This window comes from Chroicocephalus ridibundus, chromosome 2 (genome assembly GCF_963924245.1).
Source record: "Chroicocephalus ridibundus chromosome 2, bChrRid1.1, whole genome shotgun sequence".
Taxonomy (NCBI): Eukaryota; Metazoa; Chordata; class Aves; order Charadriiformes; family Laridae; genus Chroicocephalus; species Chroicocephalus ridibundus.
In genome coordinates, this window is record NC_086285.1 from 43078716 (window position 1) to 43101363 (window position 22648).

Consider the following 22648-nt stretch of genomic DNA (forward strand, 5'->3'; position numbering starts at 1 on the left):
ATTACCATTACGAGTTACTGCTCCCAGTTTTTTTGTATCACCTGAAACCAAATTTTCTCCTGGTAATTCTTCTTTTACCATCACTGACTTGAAAAAAAACCATTAAATTATACAGGTGCAAGAGACAATCCCTGAGGAACACAACAAGGAACACAAATACCCAATACTGATTTCCCACTTATCACTATATTTGGAGATCTATATGCTTTTAATCCAAAATGTGATCATTTTAATTATTTTTTTGCTTGATTTTTAATACTTTTAATTAATTAATACTTTTAATCAAATTTATTTAAATTTAATATTTTTAGAAAGATGTGTAAAATAAAACATACTTCAAGCTCTTCAACAAAGGCCGCTAAATCTTCTTTCCAGAGATCTGAAGGAGATTTCCTTTTAAGGTCATTGAGTTCTCTCTCCTAAAACATGAAAGTAGTATGTAGAATGTCAGTTACTAAGGTACAACTAAAGTAAATACTATTGAAACTGACAGTATTCACAGTTAGGCACATCAGTGATTACTGTATCATTTCAGAACAAGCCTTCCATGGTGTACCAACCTTTGAATCTCTCTGCTTAATTAATTCTTCTACTTTCTCTTTTGTGAGCGACCACAGGGACATGTTTAAGATATAGTTGAAGTCAGGACCAGAAGTTGAGCCAGAAGCAGAGGAAGCATCATCATTTGGGTTCTGTGGGTCCTCCTCTTCTGCTGCCTGAAGTAAAATATTCACAAATATTAATAATCTTGGCTCTATGCATGAACTGTAACACTGCTCCAAAGCATCGTCACAGAGTAGTAAGGTGTGCCCTCATAGATTCAATAACCTTAACATTTTTCTGGACCTTTCCAAAAGGCCATCTTCCTGTGACCTTCTATAGTTGGATTATTTAATCATTTGATTTAAGAAAATAAGTCTGAACCTGATGCTAGCCGTATGCCTTGTATGCTATTGGCTACATATATTGGTTCTGTCCTCGCTGTCTCACAGGGTTGAGACCTTTGCCATTCAGATATTCATGTACATGTTTCTTTAAAAATGAGCACAGTCTTAGATAAAAACTACTATCAAAGCTCTGAATGTACAAACTGTGGTTCGGAAGTGGATCAAAATTTCTCACAGTAATAGTTTTGTTCCAAAATACAACATACCATATGGAGTTAAAATACAGTAGCAAGAAAACCCCGAAGCAAATCAAATGAGAAATGAAAACAACTAACGAAGGCAGTGGCACAGAAAAGGGGCAGCTGACAGAAATTTGAAGTTGCTTTTCAAAGTAGTTTCATCTTCCCATAGTAAAGCATGAAATTAAACTTGTCATATATCTCTTTTGGAACAATAAAAAACGTCTTGGGTTTTAAAAAAGCAGAAATAAATGTAGATCAAGGTCATATTTACTAAAGTAAATTCAGAAGTCATAGCTTTATAGTATTCATGTTTCATTACAGAAAACTGATGAATAATTTATATATAAATATATTTATATATAAATAATTTTGCAGTTATATGACAAATAAATAATAAGGGGAAAATCAGTTATACGTGTGGGGTAAGTGATGCATTTTATGTATCAGCCACTCAGAAATCAAATTGCCAGTTTTGATTTGGGTGCATTAAGAAATTAAATCCTCTGCATTCTCATTTTCAGACTTGAATTATCTAGTTTTCTTCCTAGAATTATCTGTATACGATACCAATACTATGTGACAATATTTTTGTACAAGCTTGATGTACTTTTAAAAATGGAAGCCAATAAGGAGTAATGAATAATCTTTTTAAAATGTTTTGTGTGTTATAAATTAAGTTAGACTACTAGAAAACAAGCATCTAAATAAATTGATATCATTTATAACATTAACAGAAACAAACATATCCACAGATTTCAGATTATTACCTTTTCCTGTGCTTCTTTCCAGGCTTTTACTGGATCAGATTCATAACCTCTCTGGACCAACATCTGAATCAAATCTCTTTTTGATCTGTTCTCTACAAGATACACACACAACCAGGGGAAAAAAAAATTAAAAGAAAGAGAGAAAAAAAAAAATCAGTGTCATTAAAATAAATGTCTTATATGCAAGCACACTCTACTATATTTAAATCATTTCCAGATTTTCCCCCACTGTTACCAATTCTAACTTACATTTACTCACCTATGGTAATTTTTCCTTGTATCTTCTCTAGAATGAAACGAGCTTGATTGTTAAGCTTGGTAGATTCTGCACCCAACATTCCCACGAGCCATTCCTTGCGTAAACTATAATAATGTAATCGCAAATCAAAGAACTCCTTCAAGATGTCTTGCACAGTTTCATACTTCTTTAAACATCCCATATGATCAAATAGCACCTATAAAATACATAATATACTGCTTGAGAGAGATTGCATAACTCAATCTAAACTTTGTGTATGAGTTTATTTCTATTGCACACACAGAGGCACCATACAACAAGTGCTACTTTGAAGACTGTGAACTCAAACCTGCTATGGAACAACACAGCACATAGCTGGGCAGATTTTATTTTTGTTCACAAGTACATTTAATATGAGATTTATGTTAAGATGTTCAAACAGGAAGACAGCTATATAAAAAATATGCATGAATTCAGTTGAATGGCTAATTTTACCTAAATATTAAAGCACAAGTTCAGTAGCACCTAATGGTTCTCAACTATTTAACAGAACAGTTGAAAAGCATCTTTAATAACCTTTCAGTTCAGCTGTGAAATCTGTCACTTTTCAGCTGTGAAAACTGCCATCCTTCAAGTTCAAGCACAAACAAAGTAAGAAATCATTTTTACATCACAGATGGAATCAATCCTGCCTGACTTCTGACATCTCCAGTTTAGACATTTATAGGTGAACTACTCACCCTAGGCGCCCTCTATAGTCAGCTGAATGAAATAAGCCCCTCCAGAGGGCAATTCATCTATCTAAAATACCTATTTGGGAGCTGGCTGAACAATGACTAGCTCGCATAACTTTTTAGGATGCTTACAGTAGGGCAGATTAAGTCTTACACATACACAGAAAACAGCCCTTACTATTTATTTCAGTAGGCAGAAAATGCAGGAATAAGCTCCAAACCATTTTGTGATCTGTTAAACATTCATTTGAAGACAGATTCTCACAGTAGTTCATATAGTTGTTTAAATATGCGAGAAATACTATCACCTTGATTTGGTAGATTCGCTTTTCAAGCACAATCTACAAAACAGGTTAAACAAGGCCATTTTCCTCTTCCAATTCTATGGTCTTTAATTTGTTTTTAACCTATTTTCACATAGCTTTTGATTTATACACTAACAGCAACAGTAGTGGTATTTTTACTTTGTGATAATATCTGAAACCACTATCTACCATAAAAAATAATAGAAATACATTCTCTGTGAAGACAGGTCATTTGGAAATATTCTGGCAGCAATTAACTTACAATTCAAGTCCCTCTCATAATAGACAGACATGTATATTTACTCGCATTCTTACTCCCATCTTGCTACAAGCAGGATACACCAAATTAGTAATTTACATCTCTATTACATCTTCAGCATCTTAAGAATAGTGTTTTCTATACATTACAACCTAAAATGGGATTTATGTTGGTGGAAACATTGGATCATTTAACTCCTATTAGAGGAGTAATAGTCCTGCATAAAATGCAATTTTGAAAATGTAACTTGTCTCAAGTTTAAAACTCGAAACAAATTATACTATGGCAGATAGTTATTTGTGTGATCTACTTTAACTTAACCACTTTTGGTTAGCTGCAGAGGAAATTTTCTGTTACAGGAAACTAACCACCCCGAGCCTGTCTGGTTTGGTTTGAAAGATTCATCAGGACTAAAATGGATTTGCTGATCCATATTGACTTAATATTTGTCATCACTACAATTTTCTACTATTCAAACAATTCCAAATACACAATACACTGTTCAATGCCAAGTACAAAAGTACATTCCAAAAACATTTGAATTTACAACACGCAACAGTAAGGATTCTGATAGTCAAACATGAAAAAGTTACCATAGAATTACAAGTAAGACTTGTTTGAAGCTTAAAGACTTTGTGCAATCCAGCAGCTTCTGCCTGTGCAAGTTTTTCTTCTGTCATCTTCACAACAAATTTCACAGTCGTATCAGTGTGGTATTCCTTATAGTCAGAAATCAATGCTGGAGTTTTTTCAGTCCCGTTCAACATAGGTTCTAGAACCTGTTCTTTGTATACCTATTAAAAATATGGTAGCAAAAACCAGAAACACTTCTTAGAATCCCTAATTCCTTAAACTAACGGAACAACATAAGATTTCAAAGCTTTGCGCATTACATATGATACCAGTTGTAATTTACTAGTTGTAATTTTCTCTGGGGAGACCTTATAGCAGCTTTCCAGTACCTAAAGGGGGCCTATGGGAAAGATGGGGAGGGACTCTTTATCAGGGAGTGTAGTAATAGGATGAGGGGTAGTGGTTTTAAACTGGAAGAGGCTAGATTTAGATTGGATATTATGAAGAAATTCTTTACTGTGAGGGTGGTGAGGCACTGGAACAGGTTGCCCAGGGAAGTTGTGGATGACCCATCCCTGAAAGTGTTCAAGACCAGGCTGGATGGGGCTTTGAGAAACATGGTCTAATGGGAGGTCCATGGCAGGGGGGTTAGAACTAGATGATCTTTAAGGCCCCTTCTAACCCAAACCCCAAACCCCATATGATTCTATGATTACAGAACCAGCATAACCTGCAAAATATAGGCCAAGACTAGCACAAACATAAGAGACATCTAACAAGGACAGAAAAGTCTACTCAAAAGAATAAGGAGATTAAACATTAATTCAGCAGAAGAAGCAAGTATTCTTTGTAGTATGGACAGTAGATGGCACAAGTAGAAAACCATCTTCTCCAAAGGGACACAAAAGAATGAAACCATGTTCCCTTCCATGTATGTATAATCACCAGAAATTGTGTTAGAAGTTCATCCAGATGTAGGATTAAATAATTTAATAAGCAACTTTTTGTTGGTTTTGTTTTTTATGTAGATGTATTTCACTGTTACTTACCTGGGTCCATGTCCTTACAGGAAGCTCTGTAATTTCTACTGTGTTCCTGTCCACCACAAATATTTCACCACTGACTACATACTGGTTTTGACCAAGTTCCTGAATGGTTCCTTTAAAGTTTTTGTAGTTTGGGAGCTGAAATTGCAAGAAACAGCGAAGTAGTAATAAACTTTATAATAAAACAGCAGAAAAATATTTGTTTCCCATATACTATACAGGTATCACTTTATATTGGAATAATCCATCAACCAGCCTCTCATGCCTGTGAAAATCTGAAGTCATAGGAAAAATACTACAGAAAAAACAGAATACGCACATGCAAGTGACAGGAGCGAGTATCTTATCGTCTACAGAGCAGATAAATGATTAAGAAGATGCCACTGACCCCAGTGAGGTGGTGGGGTTTTGTTTATTTTGTTTGTGGGGTTTTTTGTTTTGGTTTTTTTTTTCCATTTTTAAAAAAACCTGCAAACATAGATAAGGCATGGCAGAAAGTAGATAAACACCCCAGTCTCACAATAACTTCACAGAAGTAGTGCTACCTCCCCTAACCATTTTTTATTCTTGTGCTGTTTGGCAAAGATAGCAGAACCCATCCAGTTTAGAAGGTAACCAATAGGGTGGGGAATTTTTCTTTTAACTGAATTGATTCTCTTATCCATCTTACCATGCAGCCACAAACACATACCAGCATACAGAAAGGAGCTAGATGGAGGCAGAAGTGCCTCTTTCAACCACAGTGAAGCTTCAATTGACTGTGAGACTACACAGAGGGCCTAGGAGTCCTAAAGGAAGGGCAATGGATTGCATTAATTAAAAAAAAAAAAAAGTCTATTCATTGTTCCCAAGAATTTTGAAAAGGAAATTCACTATGTCATGAAAATTGATACTGCACACTCAGTGAACTGAGATCTAAGTAGCAAAGAAAAGATTTTTCTGCTTCTATGACTTGGTAAACACAGGAAAGCAGCAATATCCATCAGTTGTGAAATAAAGATTACACTATCTATATTTCATCTGTTGGTTACAGATATTCTGCGTTCACCCAGGTATTCTTCCTGACCAGTTTTTTTCAAGTATACACTACTTCCAAGACTTATTATAAAATTTCAAATAGAAGAACAGAAGCTAGATGCAGTTCAGAGCTGCTGATTTTCTTGAACAGTGGCAATATCTTCTCCTATGCTTACAGATATATAAAAGAGAGTAAAATGTAGACAAGACAGGGGAAATGTTAAGTTTGGCTGAAGATAAGTATTAGTACCTTCAAAAAGGAAAGAGTGGTACAACGTTTTACTCTACTGTCATGTCATAACTACCCTCCCTGTAAGACTTGCAACTATAAAGGCTTACAGCCAGCATACTGAAGAAAAAGTCCACTGAAATAATTGGAAAAAATACAAATCACAATGGTTTTTCTTCAAAGTGAACTTCCCCAGCCTCATCCCAACAGTCAAGTAAAGCTCCTAAACAAAATTACTGGTACAATCCAACTCAGATGTTTCAATAATCAAGCACTTATAAAATGAATTCATATCACTCTAGAAGTAAAAATAAGGTTTGTTTAGCAAACATATCAAATAACAGTATATAGTATTATTTTTACCATTGGGTGGGGATCTAAGCCATCCAGCATTCGTCTGACATTGTTCACAATCTCTCTGGTATCATAGTTTGGAAGTTTGCAGGCCCAGCCGGTACCAATTCCTTCAGCTCCATTTACTAAAACCATAGGAATGATGGGAATATACCATTCAGGCTCCACACGTTGGTTGTCATCATAAAGGAATTTAAGCAAGTTGTCATCCACTGATGGAAAAAGCAGCCTTGCTAAAGGGCTTTAAAAAAGAAAAGAAGAAAACTGTTTAACTGGAGTCCAGTAAGTAAAGTACACAATGCTTTAACAGTTCACGGGTCCAGGTATGATCTATTTGTAGATTTTTCTCATGTCTTCCTTTCTCTCTGTCATTCTGAAGCTGAAAATACAATCTACATACCTCCTGGGAAACGGATGTTCTTCCCAATGGAAGAGCATATTCATAACAGATGATGTTTGTTTCCTTCACAATAACACATGTACACAATACACTAGTAATTGATGACATTTAACATCTACAAAAATATCACTCTTTGAAGCATTCAGAACAGAACAGTTCAATGTGACAGTAGGTCAACCCAGTAATAAAGCAATACAGCATGTAAATAGTTGCAAAACTTTGTTGCTTAATTGTAGGCCTAGCAATCTCTGAAAATACTACAGAGGTTTTACTGGTGATGCCTTTTGCTCATCTAGAACATTGTCCTTGGTGAATATGATTTCCAGCACCTCATACAAAAAGGAAAATGTACAAAACTAAGTTGCTATAGAAAGAACATATATGAGAAAGGGAATAAAACCTGATACTTGCATAGAAAGATTATAATTAGAGGAAAAGAAAAAACTACAAGGAATTTTAGGCAAAACATCACATGCAAATTAGGAAATAAAAGAAGCAACATAACACAAAATACTAGAATTTACATTAAGAAAGAGATTCTAACACTCAGCATGTCAAACTGAACTTCAAGGTATTAGCTGTGAAAAATCAACATCATTAAATTAGGTCTTTATTATTAATTATGGATGTGTAATTTAGCTTGATATGAAGAAATTTGTCCAAAAGGAAAAGAATCCACCTCAGCTTTCAAGTCTTTGTTGAGTTGCAGGACCTAGTACCATGTAGCAATACACCTTCTATTGTGAAATTGAGTAAATTTCACAGTGAACAGGGAAACTGAAAGCTACTTCTGCAAGAAGTCGCAATTTAAGATCAGTAACTAATCTGAGTGATCTACGTTTTCAGTCTTCAGTCTTATGATTCAAAGTTTTAATTCCTTAAAAGCTACAATTCCCACAGCATTTCTATGCATGGAAAATCATGCAAAAAATCCATGTGCAAAAGCACACTTATAGATGTAAAGCGGAATTTGAGCTTCTATCAAAATATTCCAATCGTCCCCCATTCCTTTCCCACAAATAAAACTAGTGTTGTGAAAGGATTAGTTTCATAACAAGGCTTTTTAAAAACATGCGTTTAACTTTACATATGTGTTTACCTTAACATGGTGAAAATATAGCGAGGGCTGGCAGCATCCTTTCCACCATGAAGCCTGGTGCCAAACTGACCAATAGGTTGTAGCAGATTAACATTGTTACTGCCAACAAAGTTCTGAGCCAAGTTGACAATAGTCATCATTAATGCTTGCTGCAAGAAAATACATATTCATAGTAATAAGAAGAGACAGTCTTTCCTAATCAGCCAGTAAAATATAAATATATTTTTAATGCCCAAAACTTGTGTGAATAACTTTAATTCAATTTCAAAAAAGAAGTCTCCCTGACAAAGGAATCTGCAAACCTATTACAAGAGCTGTTGGCAAAATATAACACTTCCTCTTCCACAGCCATATTACCTCTCTGATTTAAGGGACCTTACATTCTACACTTATGGAAACCCCTGGGCTTCTCCATTTTTCCTGAAGCACTTCTCTGGAGGAAGGGAAGGGGCACAAACTGACTGTACTTACTACTGCAACAAACTACAACTCATTGCTTTTAAAGGGAGAGAAGAAGGGATGGAGACAGACTGTTAATATAGCAACTCTTGCTAATATTTCAGATAAATATAAACAAAACAGGAGCTAGAAATAATCTTTATTCCAACACTGTATCAGGTTTTCAAAGAACAGTATCTCTTCTGCTCACCTTAAAAGACTATATTTCTTCTGTAAGACAATAATTGTCTTAGTACATAGTTCATATATTCCAATGTTTCGAGAATCTAAAAGTTACCTAGATAATCAGTCATCTACTATTTTGCCACAACCCACAAACTATTTGGGATACCACTGTGCACAAAGATTTGGAAAGAATGTAAATATGCTGTCTTATTAAGCTACGTATTGTTTGGTTCATTTTCTGTAAAAGTAAATCTGTGATTAGTAGACTTAGACTTACAGTCAATAGGTTTGCAATTTCAATACAAGAAACATTTATCTAATATTTTACATAGCCTAAAAATCCTCACAGCTTTACCATCCTTCATACTCACCTCCCCATGGTGATAAGCTGACATTTCAGCAACAGAACCAGCCAGCTGAGCAACCTTTACTTCACGTTTATCATTTCTCTTAAAGCAAGTGAATAAAACTTTGCGTTGCCCTGGTTTTAAACCTGTTAAGAAGAATATACACATACACAAGCATACACTTTTAAGTAATAAACTTATTTGGCCTTAATTTCTAATCTCTCAAAAGAAGCCTAAACTTTAAATGGAAACAAATTCACACTGTAATATTAACAAAATAACAAATTAATATCTCTCTTCTTTTAAAATAATAAAAAATACTTTACCAAACAGAAAAAGTTACCAGAAAAGTGGAAACATAACCCTTTCAGCCAATCATTACTATGCAGCATGCAATACATCATTTTAAGAAACAGCAACTTTATCCTAAATGTACAGCTGCCAGAAGTGGAGTTGTTTTTTTCTAGTCTACTTCACAAAATTCAGCAGTGACAACTGTAACTGTAGCTTACATGTATTTTAAAGTACTCTGAACCTTTACTTTTTGTGTGAAATTTTCAAATACTCACTGAAATTCAACAAAAGGATGTGTTACTTGTTTCCCTTTTAGATCTTTCAAAGATTTAAGAAAGCAGCTGGTCTTTTTGATCTTCTGATTTAATTTACTGTTTAGGCACACTTTAAGTACAACATATGTGTGGAATGGATTGCATCCTTTTTTTTATGCCTGTTATCTAGAACTGATAACCAGTTCCAGATCACGCTTATCAATCTATTCAGTGTTTTAATTCACATACCTTTCTGAAACGCACCAAAATATTGCTATGTGTTACCATAACATAAGAGCATACATATACCATACACAAGAGCAAAAATTGAAAAAACAAAGATATTGACTACAATCTCCATTTCATTTAAATATATAACATCCAATTTTCTTTACAATTGGCCTGCATCATGTTTTTCTAACAAAAATGTGTTGAATATAACAGACTTAGAGGGTTTCCTTTACACGAAGGAGAATCACCAAGCAGTAAGAGTGGTAACTAGTAACTGCAAAAGATAGTAAAAATGTTCTTCCTCTATTTTTTCTGAGATTTGCCAGCAGACTAGCCTGTTATATATCACCTGACAATAGTGAAGAACAAAAATCATTGCTAGAGTACTACCTGCTGAACAGTTCACACATCCATGCCCAGAATGCAGAAATACAGCCAAAGTTGGCCGAAAAGCTGGCAGCACATAATATATGTACAATAAATATATGTACAATACTGTACATACTATACATGTATAGTGTATACTATATATTATAGTGCTATGCATATGTGTAACTGATAGCAAATATATATAATACGTGTATGATATAGACATACATTATATTACATATATACACACACACACCCACATGCAAATATATGAATAAATAATGTTCCCTTCTCATTTTCTTATGCTTCTGTAGACACAATATTGAGAACTTCAATTCAAATGAAAAGTTATCTACTGCAAGTTCATTGTTTATTTTAAGTTTCAGCAAAACCATTCTGCTGTTTCTGAGAAAGCAGTCAGGGTAGAGCATGTTATAAGAAAAAAAACCTGACCTCTTGAAACATGCAGATCTATAGTGAATCTTCCTCCAGAGCAGTAAACTATGAAATGCTTGCATAGAGACTACCAGTTAACCAAAGTACTCAATTATGGGAGGAAGTAAGCCTGGAGAAGCTGAAACAATGACTGACATTCTTTGATTCCCTAGAGACGTATCTACATACCTAACCCAGCCTCATTTCTTCATTCTGCAGCAGAGCTGGAGATCCATCCTACCAGGAAGCTACCACCCCTTTCCACCTGTGAACTACCCCACTTTTTCATCTAAAAAATAAAAACCTCTTGCTGCATGAATATTTCAGTATAGGTTTGTAGTGTCAAGAAGGCTGACCACCTCCACTACAAAAAATGTACTGGAAAGTGGAGATAAACACGCTTGGGTTTTTTTTCCTATGAAACCTCAAGGCCTTTTTTCCATATCTTAGTAAGCATATGCATACTGACAATAATATAGGCAAAAATTCCTGCTCATGCTGTCTCCAGACAGTTTTACAAATGAAGCTGTAGTGTAGTAAGCTGCTTCTTTTAATGTTCATGCTATTGCAAGGGGAGAGTTAGCAAACCTGATTGACAGAACCCTAGCAAGATTACAGGAAATGTCAGTAACCACTAAAACGCCGCCTGTGGTGTAAGACTGAAGGGAGAAAACATTTGCATCTTCATCTGCACTCAGCTGCCGACTTGAATTTTAATTATTATAAGCACTTTAAAGACTTGCTTTCTCTGATGGTTTGGCTAGAAACAAAGCACTTGTATGATTTAGGGAATAGATCTGATTAAGTAAAATGGCTGCACAGCAACAGCTTAAACTTCCTCACAGAAGAAGCATGGCGATTCCTTAGCATATAAATGATAACAAACAAAAATATAAAAGTTCTTACATTCTCCACTTGAATGCATTGATTTTCAATATAAATCACAGGTTTTAAAACCAACAATAAAGAAGAATGTTCCAACAAGTCATAATGAATTATCAGCTTACCATCAACAAGGGAAGGGATAGATCTCTCATTGTCTGAATTTGAGAAAAGGATCAACTCCTTGTTAATGAAGTCATTGTAAGTCAAATGTTTTGTTGCTGTACCATATAAAAATTGCTGAAAAACAACCCACATATGTTATTCATTCAATATAAAAACTACATTACATTTAAGTCTCACTCACCAGATTTATTACTATTATTTAGGACTCACCTCGGGAAGGCCATGTAGCCGACGCTGTCGTCTGTCCTCCATGAAGTTTGTTAACCATTCTTTTCGGTCATCAATCTTCTTCTTACTGAAGGCCTGAAAAGATTCCAAGTACATTGAATTATGAGCATATATGTGTTTGTGTAAATGTAGGTTACTTTAGTCAGAATTTTAAGTGTACTGCATTATCTGATCAAGTATTCAATAATATTTATTTGGACAAGATAATCCATATAACTACTGTTTACATTTAAGGAGCAGTATAAGCACATGACCTTTTGGACACAAAGGTTTTTGAACTGACAGATCTCTCACTGATCATAATCTAAATTTATATGTTACTTTCCCCCACATCAGCACACATTTAAACAAATCTTATCATTCTTATTCCTCTCAATATCAGAGTTGTCCATTGATACACAAGTTCAAAGGTGTTGGGGTCTTCCCTCAAATAACTTTAAGGTTGAGTTCATCATTTAGACTGAACTGTAACCAGCTGTCATCAAGAAAATTAACTGAAGGTATTAGAAAAAATACCCCCCTCTTCTTGTCCTCTCCATGCCCTGTTTGCTTTGTCAGCCACAGAATGCCAATAATTTGTAGCTGTTCCTGAGTGGCTGTCCCTAGTCCTCCTGAAAAAATGGACAACTTGACAAAACAGACACTGCACAAAAAGGCTAAGCCAGAGTTTAGGCTGGCTACCTGGGGGCTTTAGTGTTCATGATGACAAGGCATCACTTCAAAGCAACTAATAATTACTACAAAAAGACACAGGAATGTTCTGAAAGACTTTGTCCTGTTACTGAAACAGAGTTCCCCTCCAGTGAGCTGCTTCTCCAGAAGACTAAGAGAAGAATCCATAAAAACTGAGTATGTGGTTTAAGCAAAATTCCAAATACTTTGGGAAAAATTTGTGAGTTGTTGAAGTACTGCCTTTTTTTCCTCAGGGAATAACACATAGACACTCCATCATGTCCTGATTTCAACCACTCTCCTGCAAAAGAAAACAGTCAACAGCGCTATCTTTTTTAAAGGACTCTAACTGGAGCACTCCAAAAGAGCTCTATGACTAGTTTCATTTCCTTGGAGACCATGGTTTTACATAATAAATAGTAAACCTTTGCAGCTTACTCTCTGAGAAAGGGACTAAGTGACATTGCCCTGTTTTGCATCAGATCGACTTTCTTTGTGAATACATCTCAATAATTCAGAATGTCAGACATCTGAAGGCTTAGGATTAGGCTTTCGTAAAATCGTGACTAAATTCTTACAATTTTCTTCTGGCTCCCTTCAGTGTATCTATACCTCTTCTAGACCACTGAAGTGACAAATGACCAAGAGCTGGATCAGCATAAAAATCATTTTAATAGAATAAAAATAAAATTAATAGAATAAAAAGTTTGAATAAAAATTATTCTTGAATAAAGGCTTTTCTCTTTCTCCACTTAAAACTATTCTTCTAAGCCTTCATTTGCTAGCAAAAGTGTTCTTCAGAACTCTGAAGAATTTGCTACGTGAAATGATTTTTGTTTTCCTAGATTACAGCTATCATGAGGCCTGGTAGGGCCTATAATCTTACACCACCTCTGCTCAGACATAAATTTGCGGTTGGGATTATAGGTATCAGCAGAGAAAACATGGACAGAAGTGTAAGCGAAGCTTCTGTTAACAGTTTCACTAGCCAGTAGCTGTCCCTGGTGTAACATAGATGACTAGCTTGATCCTGAATTGACGGAATATCATTCTAGACAACACTGAGGACCAGCTGTAACAGGTTATATGGCCTCAGATATCAGCCTGTATCTAGAGGTCTACTTGCAGTAATAGGGCTCAGAATTTTAATCAGGGAGTTCAGAGTTTCTCCAGCAATTGGTTTAATGTATATGCAAACATACAGCCTCCTTTTCTATCTAGATGAGCACACTTCTCTGGGGCGGGGAACCACATACATGGATTGTATTTAAGTGCATCTTGGGCAGAAGTAAAATGAGTGGTACAAATAACTTCTGACACATCAGGCTGTTTTTCTTCAACATTATATGTACCTACTATACCTTTCGGTTAGTAAAACTACACCATTTTACCAGATCCACAGTATAAGGAAAAAGTTGTTTTGTCTAAGATGGGTATTTTCCCTTTTTTTTTTCCCTCCTACCTCTTTTTTTCTCTAATATCGCCCACAATTAAAATAGTGAATTAAAGTAGATAAAAGGTGAAACATTTCTTGAGAAAACATCTTCATTCCAGACACTCTATGCTTTCTCTTTCCATAAGCTCTCTTTGAAACACAAGTACTTCCCTGCACACAACTATCTAAAAGATTTCAAATATGTAGAACACATGCATGAATGCAAGTATGTCACACATTCATATTCAATGAATAAATAATATTTATCTGATCTTATTTGCTCAGAAACAAAATTCATATCCCTAAGTAGATGTGAAACATCATTTGTTTGGGCTCTATTGCCTTACTCAGAATACTCTTTTGCATGTTCTGTCTTTAAAAGCAAGCCTAAATGTAATGTTTCTTGATATCCACGCCACACAAAATTGATCGATGCTACTAAGCAAAAGGTAAAGCTGATTTTGTAGTGTGGATAAAGCTCTTATTCCAAAATTTCAAATCTTTTCGAAAAGCTTCTTTCTCTTCCAAAAGAATTTTTTTTAGTTACTCAAAAAAACCAAACAAACCAAAACCAAAAACAGCAGACCCTGTTAGAACTTCCTCAAGTGCCATTTTCTGTAAAAAATGGAAACTAAAATGAATCATATAGAAGCACTTTTATATGTTCTTACCAGTGTAATGGCAGCATCATCTTCAGGACCAGCATATCGAAATAAAATCCGATGTCTTTCCATGTCAGCAAAATACTCTTTTGCTTCTTTAGCAGTGCTGGTACCCAAACCTGTACAATAAAAAGAAGTAATTAATCCATATTCAAAATGTAAGTTTTATTATTTTACCCCTTTTATTTTACTGGGAATATTATAAAATCATTACAGAAGATACTATCATGAAAACAGCTCCAAACAAAAATTTATAGCACCCACTTATGTTTTTTTTAGATCCATGAGGTTCACTTCTTTCTTTTTGAACAAACCTTTGTAGTACTTTATCTTCCATGCTTTATGATTCTCCATATGTTTCTTCCACTCGTCAAATTCAGGAATACTATAGAATGAAAGTTCTTGCTTATTTTTGCTTGCCTTTAAAAAACAAAAAAAACCTAATCAACTTTTCTGTTGCACTGTAAGTAATAAATAAAATCTCATTAATAGAACACATACCTTTACAATAGGAGTGATGAATTCCTCAAGAAAACCATGTTTCAACAGTGACGGCCAATTGTGATGAATAAAATTGATTAACAAGCCTTTTATGTGAGATCCATCCTGATCCTAAATCAGAACATGAAAACATGAGGCAATCTTATAAAATGTCAAATCCCCCAAAACCATCAAAAATCCCATTCACTGGCCTGGATACTTCAAAACAACGCCTGTTGACAGAAAACATAGAAGGGAACAGTTACGTTTAATTTGGATTCCAAACTGGACCTGGGTATAAAATAGCCACCTGTGAACAGCACTATCCATGAGCTAATAATAGGCTCTTCCAAGCCAAGTGCACAGTTGCAGCTCAAAGGTTTCTTTGCCTTTGGCATGTTTTCTCTGAGAGCTAGACAGCTCTCCCAGACACCATGGAGCTCAATCTGTGGAAAAAAGCCAAGCCTGGCCCACAGTTCTCATTGGCATTAAGATGCTTGATAGTTCAACCTTTCAGGGAAAAAAATAACAGAGCTTCACAAATAACCAAAGCATAGGATTCCTAGACTTCTAAAATCTGAACAATAGACACACTTCATGAGATTATCCAAAAATAATTGCCTGCATTCTTTTGTCTCTCCCAGACTTTCTAGCATTGCTACCTCATCTACTGTCTCATTTTGTTCTTACCTTCAACATATTTTTGACTTATCAAAATCATTGTTGTTTATACATGATTTTATTACTACTTTGGCATCTCTGCTACTGTGTAGAAAAGTTGGGTTGTTCATTTGGAGTAACCAAAACAATATACAGATAAATTATTCCATAAAGAAACCTCATACATTAGGGATTCCCTCTGAATACATCCATATTGTCATAACACAGAGGCAGGTTATAATGCACAAAAACATAACCTACCAAATTGCAGCAAATCACATTTTAAGAAGCTCCATGCATTAAAACCTGTGAATTTCAGACTAACCTGATCTGTCATGATCATAATTTTTCCATATCTCAAGCTTTTGAGAGATTCTGGATCTTCATAGCTTTTCTTGTATTGTAGTCCAACTATTTTGATGATGTTGTTGATTTCTGCATTTTCCATAATCTGTATAAAAAAGTTATCATGGCAGTCAGCGTAAAAAGCAGAAAATCAGAATTACCCCAATCTTTTTTAGGTGGACTTTATAGCCACTTCTTCAATGCACTCCTACCGCAACTTCATAACCTTTTTATCCCCAGTCTCTTTACAGCCTTCACACTTGTAAATATTTCTTCTCTACATGCAAATTCTCAAGACTGCACCACTCCTTTTCTCCTCTACAGCCAGAGCACCTTGGCTCCAGAAGGCAGGGAGAAAAGTGCATGTAGGAAGAAGTCATCTCACAAAGCTGCCCTCTTTCCACTATTTTTATGGGCATCTGGCAACGCAACTCTTATTATAGACAAAGTATGGAAGGCAGCAGAAGTAATGCGATGGGGCAATGCTGCTGCTATTGCGTCACACTTGGAGTCAATGAAATCACATGGCAATGGACTGAATATAACTTTTTAGGTTTTTTAAGTATTCATGTAAAATGTTAATACGAGTCATAGCAGATTTTCCTTGCACTTCTGAAGAAACAAACTTTATCATTGCAGTACTGTACTACTACACTTAACATTTCCAGGCTTATCCCAGGCTTTAAAGTAGCTGTTACTTTATGAAATCCCAGCCACAAGATTTTCATGAAAAAAAAAAAATTAAAATATGAAGATGTAACCCTAGAATTCACAAATAATCAGAAGACATCCATTTGTCATCTAAAAGGTAATGACAAGACTCCTTACCTGTTTGTGAGAAGCTTCTCGAACATTGAGAATTTTACCCCTGAGTGGGAATACTCCGTATCTGTCTCTACCAATGACACCTAAGCCAGAGACAGCTAAAGATTTGGCAGAGTCTCCTTCTGTCAATATTAACGTGCAGTCCAAGGAATGCTTGCCACCTGCAGCCCAAGAAGAAGTAGAAGCAAGGCAAAAACCCAGAAAGAGTAACTTTTAAATTCACATAACAAAAATGCAATTGAATATTCTTCCTACTCTACATCAGGTAATTTAAACAGGCTGAATTTCTATTTTTAGGGATGGCCCTCCATACCACTAAAACGACACAATTCTTGCCCATGCTGTGGATTCTTGCCATATGGTATGGATTACTATTGACAAGGAGCAAAATAGACAAAATGGGATGCAATCGTAGGGCATCGTATGTAATGGTCCCCACACATCTGCACACACAAAAAGAAAAAAGATTGCTTCTGTACCTTTACCATTTCATTTTTCTAGCTGCAAATTTCTTACTCACGTACATTATGCATGTCTGAGTTGTATACAGGAGTTATTTCCCATTCTGCACTTCCCCTTTCCTCACAGTATATTTTCAGAGGTAATCTATTAAATTACATTTTTGTGGGGTTCTTTTTTTATTGTCCATCAGCTGAAGCCAGGCAAAAGTAAGAGAGACTTCATAGAAAAGCTCAAAAGATCAGAACATTTGCACTTATATTCTCAGAAATTTCTCAAACAGAAGAAACAAGTCTTTATTAATAATGTAATTTTGATTCTACAAGACACACTGCATTTTTGTGGCTGTGTCCCCAGTGTGCTCAAAACTGGTATGACATGTATATTCTGTTTATTGCAACTGCAATAGTTGAACAGATATTCTAAATAATAAGCAAGTTCAAAAAAGGAACTCACCCTTTTCCAAGGGTGCAAATGCTCATTAAGAAGTTTTGCTATTTTATGAAGGCCAAGTGATAGGAAAGACTGCAAAAAACTTCAAGCTGGTTAAGACTCACCTACTGTTAATAAGAGAGTTTTGAATATATTGGCATTTAAAATAGGTGCTTTGATTTGCCTTTACCTGGTAGGTAAAAACAACCCTGCACTTCCTATTACACAGAACCTAATATTCAAATCTTTCGTCTTCTGCATCAGACATATGGCTTAATATAATCTAAATTAGGCAGCTATTCCCACTGTATCAAAAGGCATCAATAGCTACCATGCTATCAGCCAGGTGTAATCCAAATACCAAGAAAAATACTAGTCTGCTGTTTTAGAATATATGAGAGCCTTTTTTTTTTTTCTAAATGAACGGCAGAAAACACATCGGAATATCATTCAGGTGCACTTTCTCCTGGAATGGATGCAAACATTTGCATTTCCATTTCCATGAAATTAATTGCTATGTGCCAGGTATTTTCCTGAACACAGCTCTAAAGAACTCAAAGAGAAAACTACATGAACTGGCAGGTTCAAAAAATGCTTTTATGCTTCATCAGATTTAGTAATCTAACTACTCCCTAAGAATCCTATATTCCTATTCCTGGTTCTTTATTTTTTCTTTCATTTCTCCCTCTTCTTCTCCACAAGCCATAGAACTAAGTATACCTCATCAAGATCTCACGAAAGCAAGAAAAACCACGTACAGGACTCATTCTTTTCAGTGGGGGAGGAAATCTGCAGCAAGTACATCACTATATAGATATATATCTCTCTCCTATTCCTAAGTATTAACCATTATTGAGTCAAAAACTCAGTGGTACCTGGCACTCAAGAAACCTGTGGATGCTGCACCTCAGCTACAAATTCACCCTTGAAGTAAAAATAAAATCTAAAATACACAAGAATCAAAGCCAGAGGGGTCTTTGGCCAGACACTGTTCTCTCCCAGCTGCACTGGACTGCTTCAGTCCAACAACTACTGGCACCTGCTACTAGAAACCAAAGCCAACCCTGCACCCTCATCTGATTTGAGCTGCTTATGAAAGTGTAATTCCTGTGATACTTACAAATATTTTTGTCCTGAAACACAACTACATCAACTAAGACTACTGTATTTTGCTGCCAGATTCCAGATAACCTCTGTGCGACATGTATGACGTATGACAGCAATCTCTCTGAAACTGTGTCTTCACACATCAGTTAAACCTTTTCTCCAGCTAATGCAGAGGTCTGAAATTCTTTTGGAAAGCCTATTTGTAACTGTGTAACTCTTCAAGATATGCTTAGTCATGTGCACATCCGTAGCAAACATTCATATAGCAAAGAGTTGAGTTTTTTGGACCTAGAAGAAGCAACCATCACCTCTCACACATAGAAAGAGGATGTACAGTCCTTCCTTCACCTGACCCTGAGAATCCCCAATCATTTCTATTAAGATCCCAAAAACAGAAAGGAAGATCAATAGTTCTACAGTGTTTTGTCTGTGGACTCATTAAAGAATATCCATGGCACTAGGGCTTCCTTTTCCACTTATGTTAAGAAACACGAAGATTTCAGTCAGATGCAGTCACCAACTAAAGTTCCTTGGGACAATTTCTCAAGAGTAGAGCAACCAACACACACTCAGCCACACTAAAGGAGTCGCTCTTCTGTATCATCTTCTGCCTTCCCTTTCTCAATGAAAGCAGCTTTTCATTAAGGTCAGAGATCCCAATTATAGTATTAGCTTAGTTCTTGCACAAAAGGAACAAAAAATCCTATTGATTTTCAAGAGCAAACAGATGATCCATATGGCACCTTCAGTCTTTAAAAAGAAAGGACTAAAGAACTTTTTACGAAATCTATTACTTGTGATCCTCCAATTTAAAACATCTCTGCCAGTATATATAACACTTCAGAAAGTCAGGCCAAGTGTAAATATAACAACACACATTGTATTCAGAAACTGAATGCCCCTCTGCCTTCCTGTGTGTCCACCACAAATATGCGATGCCAGCGATGTGAGAAATCTACTATGTTCCAGACCTTCAATAAACCAATGCTTGGGTAAGCTTCCTTGGGGAATGCAGAGTTCCTGCTCCCCATATAAGAATCAGAGAAATACCTAGGTAACAGGGATACAAGCCATGCAAAACTTTAAGCATCGGTGTTGAACCCAAATGAATCCCTACATGCCTTCTTAGTTGCAAAGTTTCAGGGTGAGAGGCAATGTAACACTTTATTAGCTCCCCTGTCAGAGTTTCTTTCTTCCTTCCTCTCACCCACAGTGAAAGAAAACAGTAGAGAAGTGATTTTGAAGCCTGTTCTCCAAAGAAGAGATTAAAAAAAAAGTATGAAGAAAGTGCATCCAAAATCATTCATTATGTTGTTTATGAGCACTAGGCTTGATACCCGTAAAAAGCATTTCTCCAAGCTCATGATCTTCTAGGCATGAAAGATACCAAGAACATGCATCTGACTAAGGAATACAAATTCCACAAGCAAAACACTAGTTAAAGGAAACACGATTATCAACTTTTGAGGCAAAATATGACACCTGAATAACTGGAAAAGTAATAAAATACTGAAGAAAACTCAATTTAAAAAAATTATTAAAAAAAATAAATAACCTGAGCCCAAGGAATCAAAAAGAAAGGGAGGAAAATTAAACAGAACTCATCATCTCACCAAGTCATCTGTGCCTTGAATACTGGTGCTCAAAAAAAAGCTTCTTTACCAGTCTTACATGCTTTTACCTACTTAACCAACCCACCTACTTCATTGCAATTTCTCTATCTTTGCTTAATGTAAGGATGTATTAAAAATCAATTAACACTAACACAGATTGGCAACATTTCAAACTCTATGTGCCCCTCAAACAATTCAAGGACAACTCCCATCCCATTGCTATTGGCTCAAAGATGGCCATCTGATCCTGATTCCTATCTGTGCTAGGAAGGAAGCCAGCAGAGATTGCCAGTTTGCCCTATATCCCCGGACAGGAACCTAATGGCATTTAAAGTCTCATGAAAAAAGTATCTTGAACCATTCCCTCAGGTCTGCACACTACGTGATATACTTCCTATAGCTTGTGACCCTATAAAGATTCTGATCTTTTTATATTAGAAAGGTCAGGAAGACTAGTCACCTCCAAAACGGAATATTGCTAACACTATTTAGCTGAAAACCACAATTAGAAAACATGCACTACTTCAGTACAGAACTAGACTGCTGTTTTTGTTCTCTACCCTAGAGAAGACAGTGTTCCTAATATCAAACTCAGCATCATGCTTTAATTCTAGCTCTAGAAAGCTTATAAAACTAGGAAGATTTTTATTAAAAATTATATGTAAGGGTGAGAAATAAAGTCAGGTTTAAAATTATGATGTTTGTGAAAAATCTATGAAACATTAAAGACATTAAAAATAAGTGCTCTTACCAGCATCATTAGCATCATCCAGTTTCGGAATACCCTTGATTTTACTGTGTTTCACCGATGAACATTTTTTGTTCAGCTGAGTTTGTGCCTTAAATTTGACCCAATTCAAAATACTCTCTATGATACCACAGTTAGAGGCCTATAAGTAATAGATCAATACGGTGGATGAGAAAAATAGTTTCACACAGCAGAGTCTTACATGTCAATTTTAAGTCACTGACCTAACACCGTTTCTCAATTGCAACATGTAAAAGGTCAAGGAATTAACACATACCTTACTGTTTAGAATTTTATGCCCACAAAAGCAAAACACTCACACAGCTTCTTTTCCACCCCTTGTTTAATTGGTGAAAGGAGGAAAAGAGTGCTGAGACCTAATAAGACGTTGTCTCATGTTGTGTGGCTGATGTGCTGAGACATTTTAGGTACTAAGCACGTGCTTCCTGGACTTTGACAGCAAAAAGTAACCTTATGGGATATTTATGACCATTTAAAGTTTCTTTGGAAATGACTGAAAATGGCTGAAAGACAATCAAAAGCATTTAAGAATAAGGCTCTGTATCAACCACTTGAGAAACTGGTAAAATTTTAAGAAACACATCTGCAGCAAAAATAGCATATAGCATATTTGCTAAACTAAAACTGCTTTAGGTTTGGTTTCACGTCAAAAGAAAATAGAGGTGGAGCAAAATACTATAAGCTTTGGCTTTTCATTAACCCCCATAATACAGCACTCATTGGTTAGAGATTCTGCTGCACATTTAACATCTCTGGAGACTGATGTTCACTTTGGGGAATTTTAGAAACAATGTAAATCAAACCTACTGATAGAAAAACATATAAAACAAAATCTGAAGAATTAATACAAGATTGTGTTATTTTTTCCTGTAAGTTCTATAAGAATGTCACCAGTAAAACAGAATTAGAAGAATAAAACACTATACAATAAATTGACTTTTGATGCCAAGAGTATTAGCAGTGGCACCATCTCCCTTACTACTGGGGTTCCATTTATGCTACTGGCACTAAATAAGACTTGGTACAGTGAGCTCTGGCTAATAGAATTCTACTTTTCCTTCCTTGTATAAAAATGTAGTAGAGAAAAAACTGCTACCATGTATTTCTACTAATGAATGAAATACATTCATTTAGAGAAGCAATTCTTAGCCCATCTACAGCCAAAATTTCTAAATTTGTTGCCTGACAATAACAACTTCGAATTCTACAGCCACAATTTTGCATTTCCTTGATGACTAGAAGAATAAGT

At 35.6% G+C, this 22648-nt stretch overlaps 1 protein-coding gene across 4 annotated transcripts in view; it reads right to left on the bottom strand.

Moving 5' to 3' along the window:
• The window catches only part of TOP2B (DNA topoisomerase II beta), a 66742-nt gene that overhangs the window by 11110 nt on the left and 32984 nt on the right, over positions 1-22648 (bottom strand). For all 4 annotated transcript variants that reach the window (XM_063325206.1, XM_063325204.1, XM_063325205.1 and 1 more), the window contains exons 11-27: positions 21382-21520; positions 17023-17180; positions 16175-16300; positions 15211-15321; positions 15024-15129; positions 14719-14828; positions 11923-12015; positions 11712-11826; positions 9146-9267; positions 8151-8299; positions 6661-6892; positions 5055-5189; positions 4026-4226; positions 2156-2351; positions 1897-1988; positions 561-716; positions 336-419 (exon numbers count right to left, since the gene is read on the bottom strand). In XM_063325206.1, coding sequence (XP_063181276.1) covers positions 336-419; positions 561-716; positions 1897-1988; positions 2156-2351; positions 4026-4226; positions 5055-5189; positions 6661-6892; positions 8151-8299; positions 9146-9267; positions 11712-11826; positions 11923-12015; positions 14719-14828; positions 15024-15129; positions 15211-15321; positions 16175-16300; positions 17023-17180; positions 21382-21520 — 2325 coding nt within the window. The remainder of the gene's footprint in view (positions 1-335; positions 420-560; positions 717-1896; positions 1989-2155; positions 2352-4025; positions 4227-5054; positions 5190-6660; positions 6893-8150; positions 8300-9145; positions 9268-11711; positions 11827-11922; positions 12016-14718; positions 14829-15023; positions 15130-15210; positions 15322-16174; positions 16301-17022; positions 17181-21381; positions 21521-22648) is intronic.